The sequence below is a fragment of the Typopeltis vanoorti genome, chromosome 12 (genome assembly GCF_054136105.1).
Source record: "Typopeltis vanoorti isolate ZY-2024b chromosome 12, IOZ_Tvanoo_1.0, whole genome shotgun sequence".
In the NCBI taxonomy this organism is placed as follows: domain Eukaryota; kingdom Metazoa; phylum Arthropoda; class Arachnida; order Uropygi; family Thelyphonidae; genus Typopeltis; species Typopeltis vanoorti.
In genome coordinates, this window is record NC_143560.1 from 71,690,013 (window position 1) to 71,705,487 (window position 15,475).

At 35.3% G+C, this 15,475-nt stretch overlaps 1 protein-coding gene across 6 annotated transcripts in view; it reads left to right on the top strand.

Annotated features, from left to right (window-relative positions):
• Nucleotides 1-14,791, top strand: part of Adck5 (aarF domain containing kinase 5) — a 255,110-nt gene extending 240,319 nt beyond the window's left edge. For all 6 annotated transcript variants that reach the window (XM_090402087.1, XM_090402088.1, XM_090402090.1 and 3 more), the window contains one exon: nt 14,512-14,791. In XM_090402087.1, the coding sequence (XP_090258213.1) occupies nt 14,512-14,611 (100 nt within the window). In that variant the 3' untranslated portion in view covers nt 14,612-14,791. The remainder of the gene's footprint in view (nt 1-14,511) is intronic.
• The last annotated feature ends 684 nt before the right edge of the window (nt 14,792-15,475 follow it).

The following is a 15,475-nucleotide window of genomic DNA, read 5'->3' on the forward strand; positions in this document are numbered from 1 at the left end:
TTGTTTCTTTCCAATTGATCCTGTGCGCAGGGGTATCCAAAGCATGGTCTGCCAGACCCAACTTGCTATAGCAAAAGTGTCAGATATATTTTTTGTGTTCACTGAGGCAGATGTCCACAGTTCTTCCTGTCTGTCTGTAGTAGGCTTGATGGTAAGAACAGGGCACTTCATAGACTTCTGGATGTGATAAAGAAGTGCATTTTTCCTTAGGTGAACGGATGAGAGTTGCTAATTTTACATAAGGTTTAAATACTGTGCGTAGTTGGTGTTTGTTAAGCACCAACTATGTTGTGGTCTTCTGTGGTAGATAGAGGGGATTTCTGGGTAGCATTTAGTATTTTATCTATCTTATGGAGATTATAGCCATTGGTTAGGAAGGTGTAATGCAGGTGAGAAAGTTCTGCAGTGAGAGCAATGTCATTGGAACAGATTGCTTTAGCTCTGTGGGTTAGTATGTTTTTATGATACCATATTGTTGAGAAGGGTGATGGTGTGATTGTTTGTGTAAATATCTCCCTCTATGTCAATCACACCATCACCCTTCTCAACAATATGGTATCTTAAAAACACCAACCCATAGAGCTAGAGCAATCTGTTCCAATGACATTGCTCTCACTGCTGAACTTTCTCACCTGCGTCACACCTTCCTAACGAATGGCTATAATCCCCATAATATAGATAAAATGCTAAATGCTACCCAGAAATCCCCCCCCCCACTATCTACCACAGAAGACTACAACAAAACTATCACCATTCCATACATTAAAGGCACATCTGAAAAGATATCTAGGGTGCTTAACAAACACCAACTGCACACTGTATTTAAGCCTTATGTGAAATTGGCAACTCTCATCCGTTCACCTAAGGACAGATTCATTCCTTTATCACATCCAGGAGTCTATGAAGTGCCCTGTTCTTGTCATCGAGCCTACTACGGACAGACAGGAAGAACTGTGGACATCTGCCTCAGTGAACACAAAAAATATATCCAGCACTTTCGCTATGGCAAGTCGGGTCTGGCAGACCATGCTTTGGATACCCCAGCACACAGGATCAATTGAAAAAAACAAAAGTACTGCACAGGAGCTTCTACAAGTCAGAGAGGTTGTTCCTCGAATCAACAGAAGTCTTAAAACATGCTCCAAACCTTAACAAGTATGGCTATATAAATGTACCAAAGATTTGGGAGATAGTCATCGTAAGACCAAATTAATATTTATTTATTTTTATTTTATTTTTTTCAAAACTTTGGACTACTGGTTTTTTTTTTTTTTTTTTTTTTTTTTTAACTTAGATGGTGCTGCAATTACTTATACTAGCCCCACTGTTACACCAGATTGCGGTTTTCTCGCATTTGCAACAAACTTTGTGTGCTCTGAAGATGCTAGATATAATACCAGTGAAATATTAGCTTTTAAGTTAATAAGTAGTTATTTTCTTATCAATCTGTGTTCGCATCAATACTGTTTAAATCCAATTCAACACATGTAATGAACACATTAGCCTATCTATGCAGCTTTATTAAGAATATTCTTTTTAACATTAGAAATGCTGTAACTAGATTTGTTAACAATAATGAGGAGAGAATTCAAACTTTGATGTAGATGATTTTTCTTGTTCGAGCTTCGAATTTCTTAATTTTCTTTTGTCGGTATTTGGAATCTTAGAAGCTTGTAATTCGATCATATCTTTAATAAGTTTCCAAATATCATCTAAAGTTTGTTCAGTAGTGATAGATAAAGAAGCTTTCTGGGAAAATAAGTATCTATGGTATGTTTTGCATCATAAATTTTTTCATCAAGAAGTTCCTTTTAGCTGTTTTATATATTCTTTTGGCACATTCTGTTTTAATGTTTTCTTTTTTAAAAAAAAATGAATCTCAAAAAGAGATCATGGAATTTAAAAGTTTGAGAAGCACTAACCTCTTGATGTTTAGGCCAATTCTTCTCAGTCTTTTGGAAGTCTCTTATACTTCTGTATGTCGCTTGTCATAAAGGTTAGAGATATAATATAACTGATTATTGACTTGGCTAAGTGACTTATTTTTGAACCAGATTAAATGACTAGAAGCCGAGAGATAAAAATAGAAACACTATTTTATTTTAATTTCTAGTTTCATCTTCTTAGAAGACTTCATCAGGTGCATAACATGAGAGAAATACCAAGAAATCATGTAGGAGAAAATCTGTACATTAATGAAGATTGTATAATCTGTACATTATATATATTCTTCTTCCTCTTTTGTCTTATCCCATCTATTTGGGGTCAGCCTTCTTACATGACGTGACCTTACATGCATGATCCCAACTGACTTATTGTGGAGCCTGACGTTTGGGGGGGGGGGGGAGATTTCTACTCTCACTGATCTCAAATCCTATTCACAGTTTTGCTAATGATAACACTCTATACCAGTGGTTCCCAAACGTTTTCGATTCTCTGCGCCCTTGCTGAATCCAAGTTTTCCCAAGGTGCCCTATGTCAAATTCTAACAAGTACACTTTGCGAAATAGCAAATAATTTTTTTTAATTCAAGGGTTAGGTAAAAATTAATAAAACACGTATTTAAGATCACAGAAAAAAAGTAGTTGAACAAATTCAGCTAATTATCATTAGTAGGATGGATGAACCTGTTGATCACTGCACATTTTCTCAAATCTTGAAATCAAACTTGACACAGCCGCCCTCATTTCCTTCTCCACATTGATTTTCTCATGATACTTAGTTTTTATCACAGCAACCACCAAAAATCCAGCTTCGCACAAATAAGAAGTCGCAAATGGAATTAAAATTCTCTGAGCTTTTTCACGCAGAGGGGGATATTCATCTTTTACTGATATCCAAAATTCATTTAATTCCATGCTGCCAAATTTTGTTTTCAACGTATTGTCGCAAGACAACTCAATAAGATTCTCTTCTTCTGCAACAGTAAATTCAGATGGAGCACTGGCATTAAATGGATCTTGAATCCATGTAAATTTATCGATATTATCATTTGGAAAATATTTCTCAAACCAGGTGATAAGTGTTCTTCAAAAATGGATTTCATACCTCGAGAGAAATCAACTCCATTGGACCTCAAAAACTGTTGCAACAAAGTTTGCGCCTGAAAATAATATCTTCAGGACTGAATATAGTGTTGTACTATCTTACCTGGGTAAGTAGTACAACACCAGGCAACTCATAGCAAAGGTGGAGCAAGCTACCAACACTCCTATCCCAGTATCTCCCATAATGCAAAACACATCTCCTTGTGGATATGTATACTGTTATGCATTAAGGGATTGGCCACTACTCAGATTAGTTTCGACCTTTATGGAGGTCTCTTCAGTGGGAGCCAGGCCCAGAGTTGGAGATACCAGGCAGAAGCAGTAGCAAGGTCATCTTTACCTATAGGTGTTGCCAAAAGGTTTGCCACCTTTTTTTTTTATTAAATTACTCTGGATTTAGAGAAAGATGTTGAAAGTTTATTTTTCACTAGGTTGATAATCCTTAATCACTTGATTTGCTATGTACGGTTTATAGATGGTAATAACATTGTCAAAGATCTTCTCTTCTGTAAAAGTATCACTGCTGGTGCTAAGGCTCAAGACTTGTTTAAGATCCTTGATACTTTGATATCCGAAAATAATTTGAAGTGGACTAAGTGCATTGGTGTCTGTGTTGATGGTGCTCGTTCCGCTCGTTCCAGTGGCATAGTAGATCTTTTGTCGCCTGGACAAAAGATCTACTATGCCACTGAGTTTGCCGCCCTTCTCAATACACACCAAAAATACTACAAAAAGTCAAAACAACATATAGAGAAATAAATTAAATCGTGATCATGATTTAGTTGACATTCGTATTTATCATTCAAAAGATTCGATGGAGTAAGGAAGACATTTTTCAGCAAGGACATGAAGATGTTGAAATGACATGGTGACTTCTTGGATCACTCTGTCCAGTGGAAAAAATAAAACATTTCTCTCCTCAACTCAGTTTTGTATGACAATTCAGCATCTCGTGATTCTTCACCTGTCATCAGTTTTTTCTTTCTATACCAACGATCTATGACTATCCCCAGATCATCACAAATCTCTTTGGCATAAGCTAATGAATTGTTAACTAATTCATCCATATTTTCAGTTAAAATTGCTTTTAAAGCCTCGAGGTTTATGTCACATTGTTGTATATTCAATCCTTTGGTTTGGAGGTAGACTTGTGTGTCATTAATTTCTAGAAGGACTAATTCCCACAGGCCAAGAAAGCACAGGAAGGAAAACGATTGTAACGCAACAAGCAGCATGCCAGCATCTGACCTGGTAACTATTTTCTTCTTCACCAGTTAAATGTTCTACAGCACTTAAGATTTGAAGTAATTTTTTTTACAACACTCACAGCATCTCCCCGTACACTCCATCAAGTTTCTACTACACGTTTGACACTTTGACCAGTGACTGAAGTCAGAATATCCAAGTGATAGGTTGAGGAAGAAAAAAATGTGAACAAACGCTCCACAGTTCCCAAAAAAGTAATAACAGAATTTCCTTGATGCATCTCTGAACGCCGTACGTTAACCAGTACAGTCATATGCTTGTCCTCTACAATTCTGAATATCAATTCCATTGTTTTCTAATTTTTGCAAAATCATAGTTGAAATGTTCTCGGCAGTTTTACCTTTTGTTTCAATGAAATCAACAAATGATTCCACAACCATCATTTTATTTCCATCGATCATTGATTGATTGATAGTATTTAGCCTTATGGCTGTTTGGGGGTAGCTATATGTGCCATCATCTAGGAAAATTATTATGAGCAAGGTGGTTTCCCGTTGCCTTCCATGTTGTACTATATCCTATGACTGTAGCCTGTGTGTGCATGGGGCTGGTTTGCCTGCTTGTGGGATGAAAAACCCCAGATAAACTGGTGGAAAAAACCCTGCTGTCCATGCCCAAGACCGGCTAACTTGGCTATGGCTGAAGAAGAGCCTCTTAAGCTCCTGACATCATCGATGGAATCGAACCCAGGCATATGGTTGCAAAGAGCATAGTCAGTAGGCTAACCGAGCAGACCGATCGATCATAAAGTAGCGTAAAACTTGGCTAATTTGATCCTTATGAGAAATATCAAGGGTGCTGTAGAATATCATAGTAAAATACTTTGCTTCTTTTACTTGCTTGATAACTTCTTACTTTTTCTCCCAAAATTTCTATAAAGTCGTCCTGAATAGTTCTCAATCGCCATGCCATGTGTTTTATTTTTAAGAATTTGAATTATAGTATGATAGGGAAATGTAACAGTTTTGTTATATTTATATTTTATTTATTTTAGTTATAAGTATAGTTGTTAAAAACTAATTATTAATTAAGTAATAAAAATTACTAAGTTAACATAAATAAAAGAATCGTTGAAAAATAAAATTGTGGCTCACGTGAAAACCTCAAAAAAAAGGAGGAGACAGTCCGCCACGGTGCTGCCTGCAGCGGACTGTCCCCTCCGCACCCCTCCCCCAGCTATGCCACTGGCTCATTCTATGTCCGGCTGTTATGGAGGATTGCAGGCACTTATTCGAAGCAAAGTCCCTGATGCACTGTGGATATATAATATCCACAGTCCTGAAAAACAACGTCCTGAATAGTTCTCAATCGCCATGCCATGTGTTTTATTTTTAAGAATTTGAATTATAGTATGATAGGGAAATGTAACAGTTTTGTTATATTTATATTTTATTTATTTTAGTTATAAGTATAGTTGTTAAAAACTAATTATTAATTAAGTAATAAAAATTACTAAGTTAACATAAATAAAAGAATCGTTGAAAAATAAAATTGTGGCTCACGTGAAAACCTCAAAAAAAAGGAGGAGACAGTCCGCCACGGTGCTGCCTGCAGCGGACTGTCCCCTCCGCACCCCTCCCCCAGCTATGCCACTGGCTCATTCTATGTCCGGCTGTTATGGAGGATTGCAGGCACTTATTCGAAGCAAAGTCCCTGATGCACTGTGGATCCATTGCGTTATTCACAGGGAAGAACTCGCATCAGAATACCTGAGTCCTACATTGAACCAGGTCTTAGAATATGTAGTGAATGTAGTAAACTTTATAAAGACTCGGCCGTTGAAGGCAAGGTTTTTCAAAAAACTATGTGAGGATATGGAATCTGAGCACACATTTTTGTTGTACTACAGCACTTCGCGATGGCTCTCTCGTGGTAATGTTTTGTCTCGTATGTTTGAACTGCGACAGGAAATTTATATTTTTCTTAAAGAGGAAGACCACAAGTATACCAAAAATTTTGTGAATGAAGATTTTTTGGTAAAACTAGCATACGTTTGTGATATTTTTGAAAAGATGAATGCTCTGAATCTCTCCCTGCAGGGATGCAACATGCACCTTTTAAAGTCGATTGAGAAATTTTCAGCTTTTATAAAAAAAACTAAAACTATGGAAAAGAAAAATGAATGAAGACAGAGGCAAAGAATGCTTCTCCTTGTTGCAACATGATAAATTTAGTTTAATCCTTTATCCCAGTTTGACCTGTTTAACAACTCGTATAGCAGAGTATATAAGTTCTTTTCACTATACCCTTTGGTATCTATTTGGTGTAGCTACTCACTGATGAAGCCTCAAAAAAGGCTGAAACCAGTCTGGGTAGTGATCTCCCACCATAATGTAATAACAGCATACATTTCCTAGGAAATGTGTTTTTACATTATGGAAAATACCAAGATTAGCGATCAGAACTTTCCCCACCTTTGCAACGAGTTGCCTGAGATTGTACTACGTACTAGGACTGCTTGCATTAGCTCATGCTAGTAACTGCCGATACTTTTATAGTTTACTATATTCGGCATGAAACTCTCTGATTCCAATCTTTGAGTTTCTTATTCGGTTTTAAAACAATGTGGGATTTAATATCCCCTTAATTTGAATAATGTTTATATCGCCGAAATGAAGCCTATTGGCTCTTTATATTTAAGTAACTTAATGGTTGCACCTGTTTGACAACTCGTATAGCAGAGTATATAAGTTCTTTTCGCTATACCCTTTGTATCTATTTGGTCTAGCTATTCACTGATGAAGCCTCAAAAAAGGCTGAAACCCGGTCTGGGTAGTGACCTCCCATCATAATGTAATAACAGCATACATTTCCTAGGAAATGTGTTTTTACATTATGGAAAATACCAAGATTAGCGATCAGAACTTTCCCCACCTTTGCAACGAGTTGCCTGAGATTGTACTACGTACTAGGACTGCTTGCATTAGCTCACGTAGTGACCTCCGATAAAAGTAACCGCCGATACATTTATAGTTTACTATATTCGGCATGAAACTCTCTGATTCCAATCTTTGAGTTTCTTATTCGATTTTAAAACAATGTGGGATTTAATATCCCCTTAATTTGAATTATATTTAGAAATTTATGTACATTGAATCATACAAATACAACATTTATTTTACAAATGATATTCTATCTTTTTCAATTTAGCTACTTGAATGCAAATTCTACCCTACGGTTCTTCTTTATGAACTGGTCAATAACATCATGATAAAAAGTTGGTTGTAACTTAATTTTCCCAAGCAACACGCACACTTGTAAAGGCTGGTTGAAGCTCACTGGCTAGAGCTACTTTGACTGTGTGTGGCCTTGTGTTTAAGACAATGTGAAGGGAGCGGAAATGGCTATGTGCACGCATGAAATCACAGTGCAGACCTGGAAGCTCCTACAACCGAGCAATCCAAGGTAGCTTTGACTAGACAAGCAAGCATCGGCCTTCGATACGCAACGCTCAATTTAAGATGCCTTCTGTCTACAAAAATAAAAGCCTAAATGGAATGCTTATAAATGCATGCATTTATTAACAAATAAATATTACTTCTTTCTCAATTAATGAGCTTGCATAGCAAGCATAGAGAATTCGCCACTGAAGAAATTGTTGAAAGCTAAAATTAATTGCAGCAAAATGTGATGCAGAATCTGTATTTTGTAGTAGTAGACCACTAAGGAGACGTAAAAAGACGACACAATTTGATTATGAAAATGAAAATATAGTTTATCCTGAAATTTCATTTAAAGCAATTTTTTTCTCTGCATAATAGATATTCTATTATGCAGTTCATATGTTATTGTAAAATAAAGTAAATCTTTCCTTCAATCTTTGAAGGAAAGATTTACTTTATTAAAATAACATATGAATTCCTTTCAGTTTTTGTATTTGTTAAGTACTTCACGAAATAAAGAATATTTATTATCTTGTAAAAAGTTACAACAAAAATTAACACGAGTATCATTCAGACACACAGACAATTTCTGCGAAGAAATTTTACACTGTCAACCATTTATTTTTAATTTTAAAAACGATATATATCAGATAATTCAGTATTTTTACTGAATTATCTGATAATTCAGTAAATATACTGAATTATTCTTCAGATTCTTTTGTCATTACTGGTATCTGTATCTATAGCATCTGCAGAACGGTCCTTTTCTAAACTTAAAATTATTAAAAAATAATTTTTAATAGGCTTTCAAATCTTGCCATTATATCAATAGAGTCAGATATTTTGGATCAACTTGATATACGTGATATTATTTGAGAATTTTCATTAATGAAAACTAGAAAAGTTCAATTCACTAAGTGATTTTTCTGTTTAAATATTTATTTAACTATTTCTTTACCCAATAATGTTCCTATTTTATATACTTGTTACTATTATTTATTTACTTTATTTTTTTCAAATTATTTTTGTTGCTTCTGTACCCTTCTTGTATGTTTATTGTTTTTTATACATTTTTTTTGTAATTTCTGCTTTTTGTTCAATAAATTTATAATTAATATATTTCGTATTTCATTTTAACTCACTGATACATTTTTATAAAATGATTTTTTATTCGAGGGAGGGATATAGGGGCGCCAACTAAAGTTTTGCACAAAGGTGCCGGACGCCACTGGCACCCTGACCACATCCCATTGGATTGCAATGGGACAGCAACTACAACAACAATTCTATGTTGTTGTAGTCACTTTCAGTGCTTCCAAAACACAGTTTTGCCTGTTTTCTCACAAAAAAATAACATAGTTCCTCACATACTTTTGATAATGCCCAACAGTCAAGACCAGACTTCTTCGTGGACTGACTCTTGCTCTTAATCCTTCCTGGCAAAATCACATCACTTCTATAGTATTTTCAGCTTCTAGAAAATTTGGCATACTATTTTTGGTCCAGACCTACTCTCCTGCCCTTATTTGCACTGTACAAATCTCAAATCTGTCAAATTTTAGAATACTGCTTTCTATTTTGTAGTCCAGAAGAGAGCACTTCTTACAGGCTCTCTTCAACCACTGTTTCATAGATAATTTCTGTACTCTGTCTCTTCTACAGATATTACCATGGTCACTGTTCAGTAGAATGAGTATCCATTAGCCTCCCCCTTCCATTTATGCTAAACCAATAGGAATGTGAGCAGCAAATTCCCAACATCCTTTTACAGTTCAACTACAGACTCACTAAACCTGTTACACTCCATCATTGTCTAATTCCATCTACCAAAGTTCTGTGGAACAGGCTTTCCCATAAAGTATTTCCCAAGGACTGCAACCTCCAGCTCTTCGAGAAGAATATCTTACCTCTTGATCCTACTCCACATGCAGCATTTATATGCTACTTAGGGCCTCTTGTTTGGGAGTGATTATATATATGGGGTGCTTAAGGGTCAAAGCTGTATAACTGAGAGGAGACCTCCACATAGCCTTTAAAGGAATGCAGAGAACCGACCAGGGCTTCTGACCTAATGTCTAATCCTAACCTTCTCATGGTGCACCCTGTTGGGTATCTGACTGGATACTGAACGAACGGGGATGGGCAGGCAATTTGGATTTAGCCAACCAAATTGTATTCTTATTGTCTTAAACCAATATAGAAAATGATGGTACAACATGACAAAAGTTCATGTGGGCTAGGGCGTTGCCCGGTAAAACAAGCCCCCCCCCCCCCCCCGTTCTCTTTGCCATGGAACCAGGGCGAACAGCAAAAAGTCAGCTACTGGAACAAATCTGAAAGCACACTCCAACTCAACATCACCAGAGTTAAAGATTGGTACTATCAACATAAGAAGCCTGAATGGCAAAGAAATGGAGCTAGCTGAGGAATTAGATAAGTACCAGATTGACATAACAGAGATGACTAAAACAAAAAAGACAAAAACTGGTGAGATTTTTCTGAGCAATAAATACAAAATGTTATATTCAGAAAATGACAATCAAGGAAAAGAAGGAGTAGCCATAGTATTCAACACAAAATACAAGGCTAATCTTCTTGAATGGCAGGCAGTCTCAAGTAGAATGATGTGGGCAAATATCAGAATGGGGAATTGGACAATGAGACTAATTTGTGCCTATGGTTCCACAGAAGGTTCTACTAAGGTAGAAGTGGTGGAATTTTTTGGTGCTTTAGAAAAAGCAACTGACACAATGAAAAAGGAAAAGTTGGTCCTTGTTGGGGATCTAAATAGCAGAGTAGGAAATGATTGTCAGACATACAAAAATATTTTGGGAAAATTTGGAGAAAAGAGCAAAGCCAATAATAATGGCAAATGCCTGTTGGATTTCTGCTCAGGACATGGACTGGTTATTACTAACACCATCTTCCAACATAAAAATGTGCACAAATTCACATGGAGAGAAGAGGCAAGGAATAAGAAAAGTCTCATTGACTATGTTATTATTGATAGTGATGTTTTCTCCCTGGTGCAGGACACCAGAGTGTACAGAGGATTTGAAATCGGAAGTGATCACTATTTAGTCTTGAGCAGGATAAAATTGAATTTTGTACTGAAAAGAATAACATGTAAGAAAGTTTTAAAGTGAATAAAAGTCGAGCAGCTCTCAGATGTGAACTGTAGACTAAAATACACAATGATTATTGAAGTAAAAATGAAAGAGTTTGAGAACAGGAACCAAACCTTGGAGATTCAGTGGCAAGCCTTGAAGAAAACTCTGATCGATTCAGCTAGAGAGGCATGTGGTGAGGTTGTCTGCAAGGATAGAAAAATCAGAACTCCATGATGGACACAGGAAGTTAAAGAGGCAGTGAAGAAAAAGAAGAAAGCATATCAAAAGTTCCTGGCAAATAAGTCAGCTTTCGCTCTTAAAGAATACAGAGACAAATGTAAGAAAGCAAAACACTGTGTAAAACTAGCTAAACAAAAGTCATGGGAGGACTTTGGCAAGAACATAGAAAATAAATATCAAGAAGCGGTAAGATATTCTGGAGGTTGTTGAAGAAGCTTAGAAATGAAGGAAAGATGCTGTAAAAGGAGTTGGAGATGATAAAGGTTACAAGAAAACAGGAGAAAAAAAATATCCTTGATGTATGGAGTAATTATTTCAAAAAATTTCTAAATTATGATTTAACACCTCCAGGGAGTCCAAAGACTCATCGAGGGAGAGTATGCCAACAGCATCGAATGATTGGTCCCTTTCCAACTACTAACCACGCTCAAACTTACTTAACTGAGCCATTAGTAGCAGAGGCTCTATCAATTGACCAACCTTTGCCGGCGAGCAGTGATAGCACAGTGGTAAAAAACACTGAACAGGCATACAGTCAGGAATACATATCCATACTTGAAGTAGAAAAAGCCATCAAATGCTTGAAATTTCGAAAGGCAGCAGGAGTAGATGATATTCAACCAGAAATGCTAAAATATGGTGGTATAAAAGTCTTACAGTGGCTGCACTGCATAGTTCAGAAAGCCTGGACAGAGAGACGACTTCCTGATGATTGGAGTAGACCTCTAATAGTACCTCTATATAAAAAGGGAAATAAAACTGAATGTGAGAATTACAGAGGTATTTCACTAGTGAGTGTTCCTGGCAAGATCTATGCACGTATACTTGAGAAACGGTTGAGAAGAATTGTGGAAGAAAAGCTTGGTGAAGAACAAACTGGATTGAGGCCAAATAGAGGCTGTCAGGATCAGATCTTCACTTAACGACAAATAGTTGGGAAAGCATGGGAATATAACAAAGATCTGTATTTTACTTTTGTCAATCTGGAAAAGGCATATGACAAGGTGCCAAGAGAGAAACTATTCAATACACTACAGTTATGTGGTGTCAATGGGGCATTATATCAAGCATTACTTTGTCTGTATATGAGTTGTAAGTCTGCAGTTAGAATTGAAGGAAGTACAGGAAGATGATTTAATGTTAAATCTGCTGTGAGACAAGGATGTACATTATCCCTTCTGTTATTCATTATCTATATGGATCACATTATATTGGAAAGTGGTATTAAACATGATATCAGAATTGGAGATGTTAATATGAGCTCTTTGCTTAATGCGGACGATGTTATACTTCTAAATAAATCCGCTACAGTTTGCAAGAGTCCCTGACTAGATTGAATAACTGTTGTAATAGATATGGTATGAAGGTCAGCATTAAAAAAACAAAGACAAAGAAAATAGATAGAATTGTTGAAAATGTCAGTTGTGTTGTGAACGGGGAATCTGTGGAACAAGTAACACATAGCTACTTAGGCACGATTTTTATGAAGATGGTAAATTAAATATGGAAATAGACAACAGAATCAAAAAGCTGGTATGGTAGGAAGTCAATTGAATAAATTCATATGGAATAAGAGAGAAATTAGTCGGAACACTAAATTAGCTATATATATAAGACAGTGTTCAAACCAGTTTCAACTTCTGGATCTGAGAGTTGGGTCACAAGTAAAACACTTGACCAAAGACTAGAGACCGCAGATATGAGAGTCCTGAGAAAGATTAGAGGTGTGAACAGATGGCATCAATGGCAATATCATATTAAAAGCTATATTAGGAAAGAACTTGACATTGTCAGCATCCAGGAATGCGTTAGCAGAGCTAATCTCAGGTGGTATGGTCACTTGAACAGAATGGACGAGGAAAGATTAGCAAAACAAGTGTTCTCTGCCAGGTTGGCAGCAAAACGACCCAGAGGAAGACCAAGATATAGGTGGATTGATACCGTACAATGTGGCTTAGATGATAGAAATATAAAATCTGATAATGATATTATTGGAGTCTTGACAAGTAACAGACTGATTTGGAGAAAAATTGTAGATAGGAAGTTAGTAATGATGTAAAATTTTCATGTAGTACTATCATATCCTGTACACCCCTTGAGGGTACATGTCAGGAATTTAATGATGATGATGATATATATATATATATATTCCAAGTGGAAAATATGCAGTGGTTAATGTATCAGTAATTACTGTTAAAATTGAAATAGATGAACCAGAGGCAATTAGGATATTTGCAAAATCCTGTGACTAGAAATTGGATGGGATATTGGTCCATGTATTACTATGATGAAATATAAGAGAACTGATAGTATCCCTGCCCAAGCTGTTAAATATACTTCAGAACTGGCAAGGGAATGAGGAGTGTACAAGATGAATTCATTTGATAAAGGAGATTTCAAGACACAGGTAAGAAATTATAGTATGATCATATATCAAGATATGGTGTGAAACCAGTAGTATGAAACACTCTGTACTTGGCTGCTGTTGTTTAATTTGTACAGTAATGATATGTGTGGTAGGGTAGGAAGGATATTTCAGCTGTTTGCTTATGATGCAAGACTGGAGAGGATAGTAGTTAATAAGGTGTTGTAAATATCCTGCAGGGTGCTTTCAATATAGAGTGCTAACTTATTTTTACATGGATGAAATTGGATTGCAAGGATTCTCTATCACACAAAAATTTGTGAGAGAGAGAGAAAGTTAAAGCCAAAATAAAGAGAGTTAAAAAAGTAAGAGTATTAAGTCTCAGCATGGAGTATTTCCTTATTTGTCATTAATTTATCAGTAAATTTTCCAGCCTGGTTGTCTGAGCAGCTAAGGTATCTACTCTCCAGCAAGCAACAGGTTTGAATTCCACTATAGGCATGAATGTATATGATTTTTTTAGGTGAATTTTATTGTGTAATGTGAGAGTGGTGAATGAATGAATGGAATAGGTTGTCAGAGTCAGTTGTAAGCGATTTTGTCTGTTAATGGGTGGATTCAAGGAGAAGTATGATAGATATTGTGTGGATAATTTGGGTCTCCTGTAATGAGTCTTTGCACTCCTCAATGGAGTGCAAAGACCCATCGCAGGAGACCCAAATAATATGACATTTTTTGTTATCATTTTCGTTATTTTATTAAAATATTATGGATAATTGTGTTTATATGGGTTGAATTATTTTTTGATTTTGAATAGGTTTCCACAAATACTTTTTTCTAAATGTTTATTAAAATTTTCAAAATTTGTAAATATTTTATTCAAGTGTTTACAGTTGCATTTATTTTTGCATATTATTTCCTTGAAAAAGGCATGAGCACATCCTTTTATAAAATAGTAATTGTGGAAACCTGATTTAACTAAGGATCTGCATTCTCTTAAGCATTTTTAGTCTGCTTTCTGGATCATTAATTATAAAATGGACAAAAAATTATGGCAGTTGAAATTTATTGCTTTGTTGATTTTTTTTTTTTCCTGCTAGATTCGAAAGTGTACGCCTACATTTGTCAATAGCATATTTAAGGTTTCTTGCTTACCTTGGTCAAGTAGATGTTTCAGAGGTTGTAGAACTCATGAGATGACCAACAATAAGAATATTTTTTTATTGTTCATATATATACAAAACATGTAGCATATAATGTCTGTGAATAATTTTCTCACCTTTTTAACATGTATGTTGGAGAGGTGGTTAACTAATTTATAGTTTGGAAATGATTAACTGCTTTATTTCTCCATAAGCTCATAATAAAGTTCAAAATTTATATTTTCAAATGCTTTTTTTGATCCGGATCGTTGAAAAATCTTACACGACTATAATTAAATAAAATTACAATACTAATTTCTTATACATAGTATGTATATAGAAAGGGGATGTATGACTCATCAGAATCAGAAATTAGATTATCAGAACTTCTCAAAATATTAAGCCTGTAAGGACTTTAATCACCAGGTAAATTACCTGGATCACTACTGTAATTTACAGTATTATAATACAGAACTTGTATTTGTGTTAAAAGCTAAAGCAGCTAAAAATTATACAAAGATGTCTTTAGAATAAAACAAGCGATTTTTTTATTTTTAAGAAACTAATGTTCCAGTGTTGTGATGGTATATAATTCATTTATAAGTTAGCTAACTTCAGGTTTGTAATTGATTCACAATATTCAAATATTGTTACCACTGTACATCATGATAAAAAATCCAAAGGGTAAGTCTAGTATTATGCAGCCTCAATGCTGTAAACTTTTGAATAGAGTGACACGTAAGTTACTCAAGGTAATCCAGGTAATGATTTAGTAAAAAGCAGAGTTTACTAATTGTTTAATTGTTTAAATGTAAATGTTATTTTAATGAAGAGAAAACCAGGTAATGATTTAGTAAATAGCAAATCATTTAAATGTAAATTATTTTAATGAAGAGAAAACCAGGTAATGATTTAGTAAATA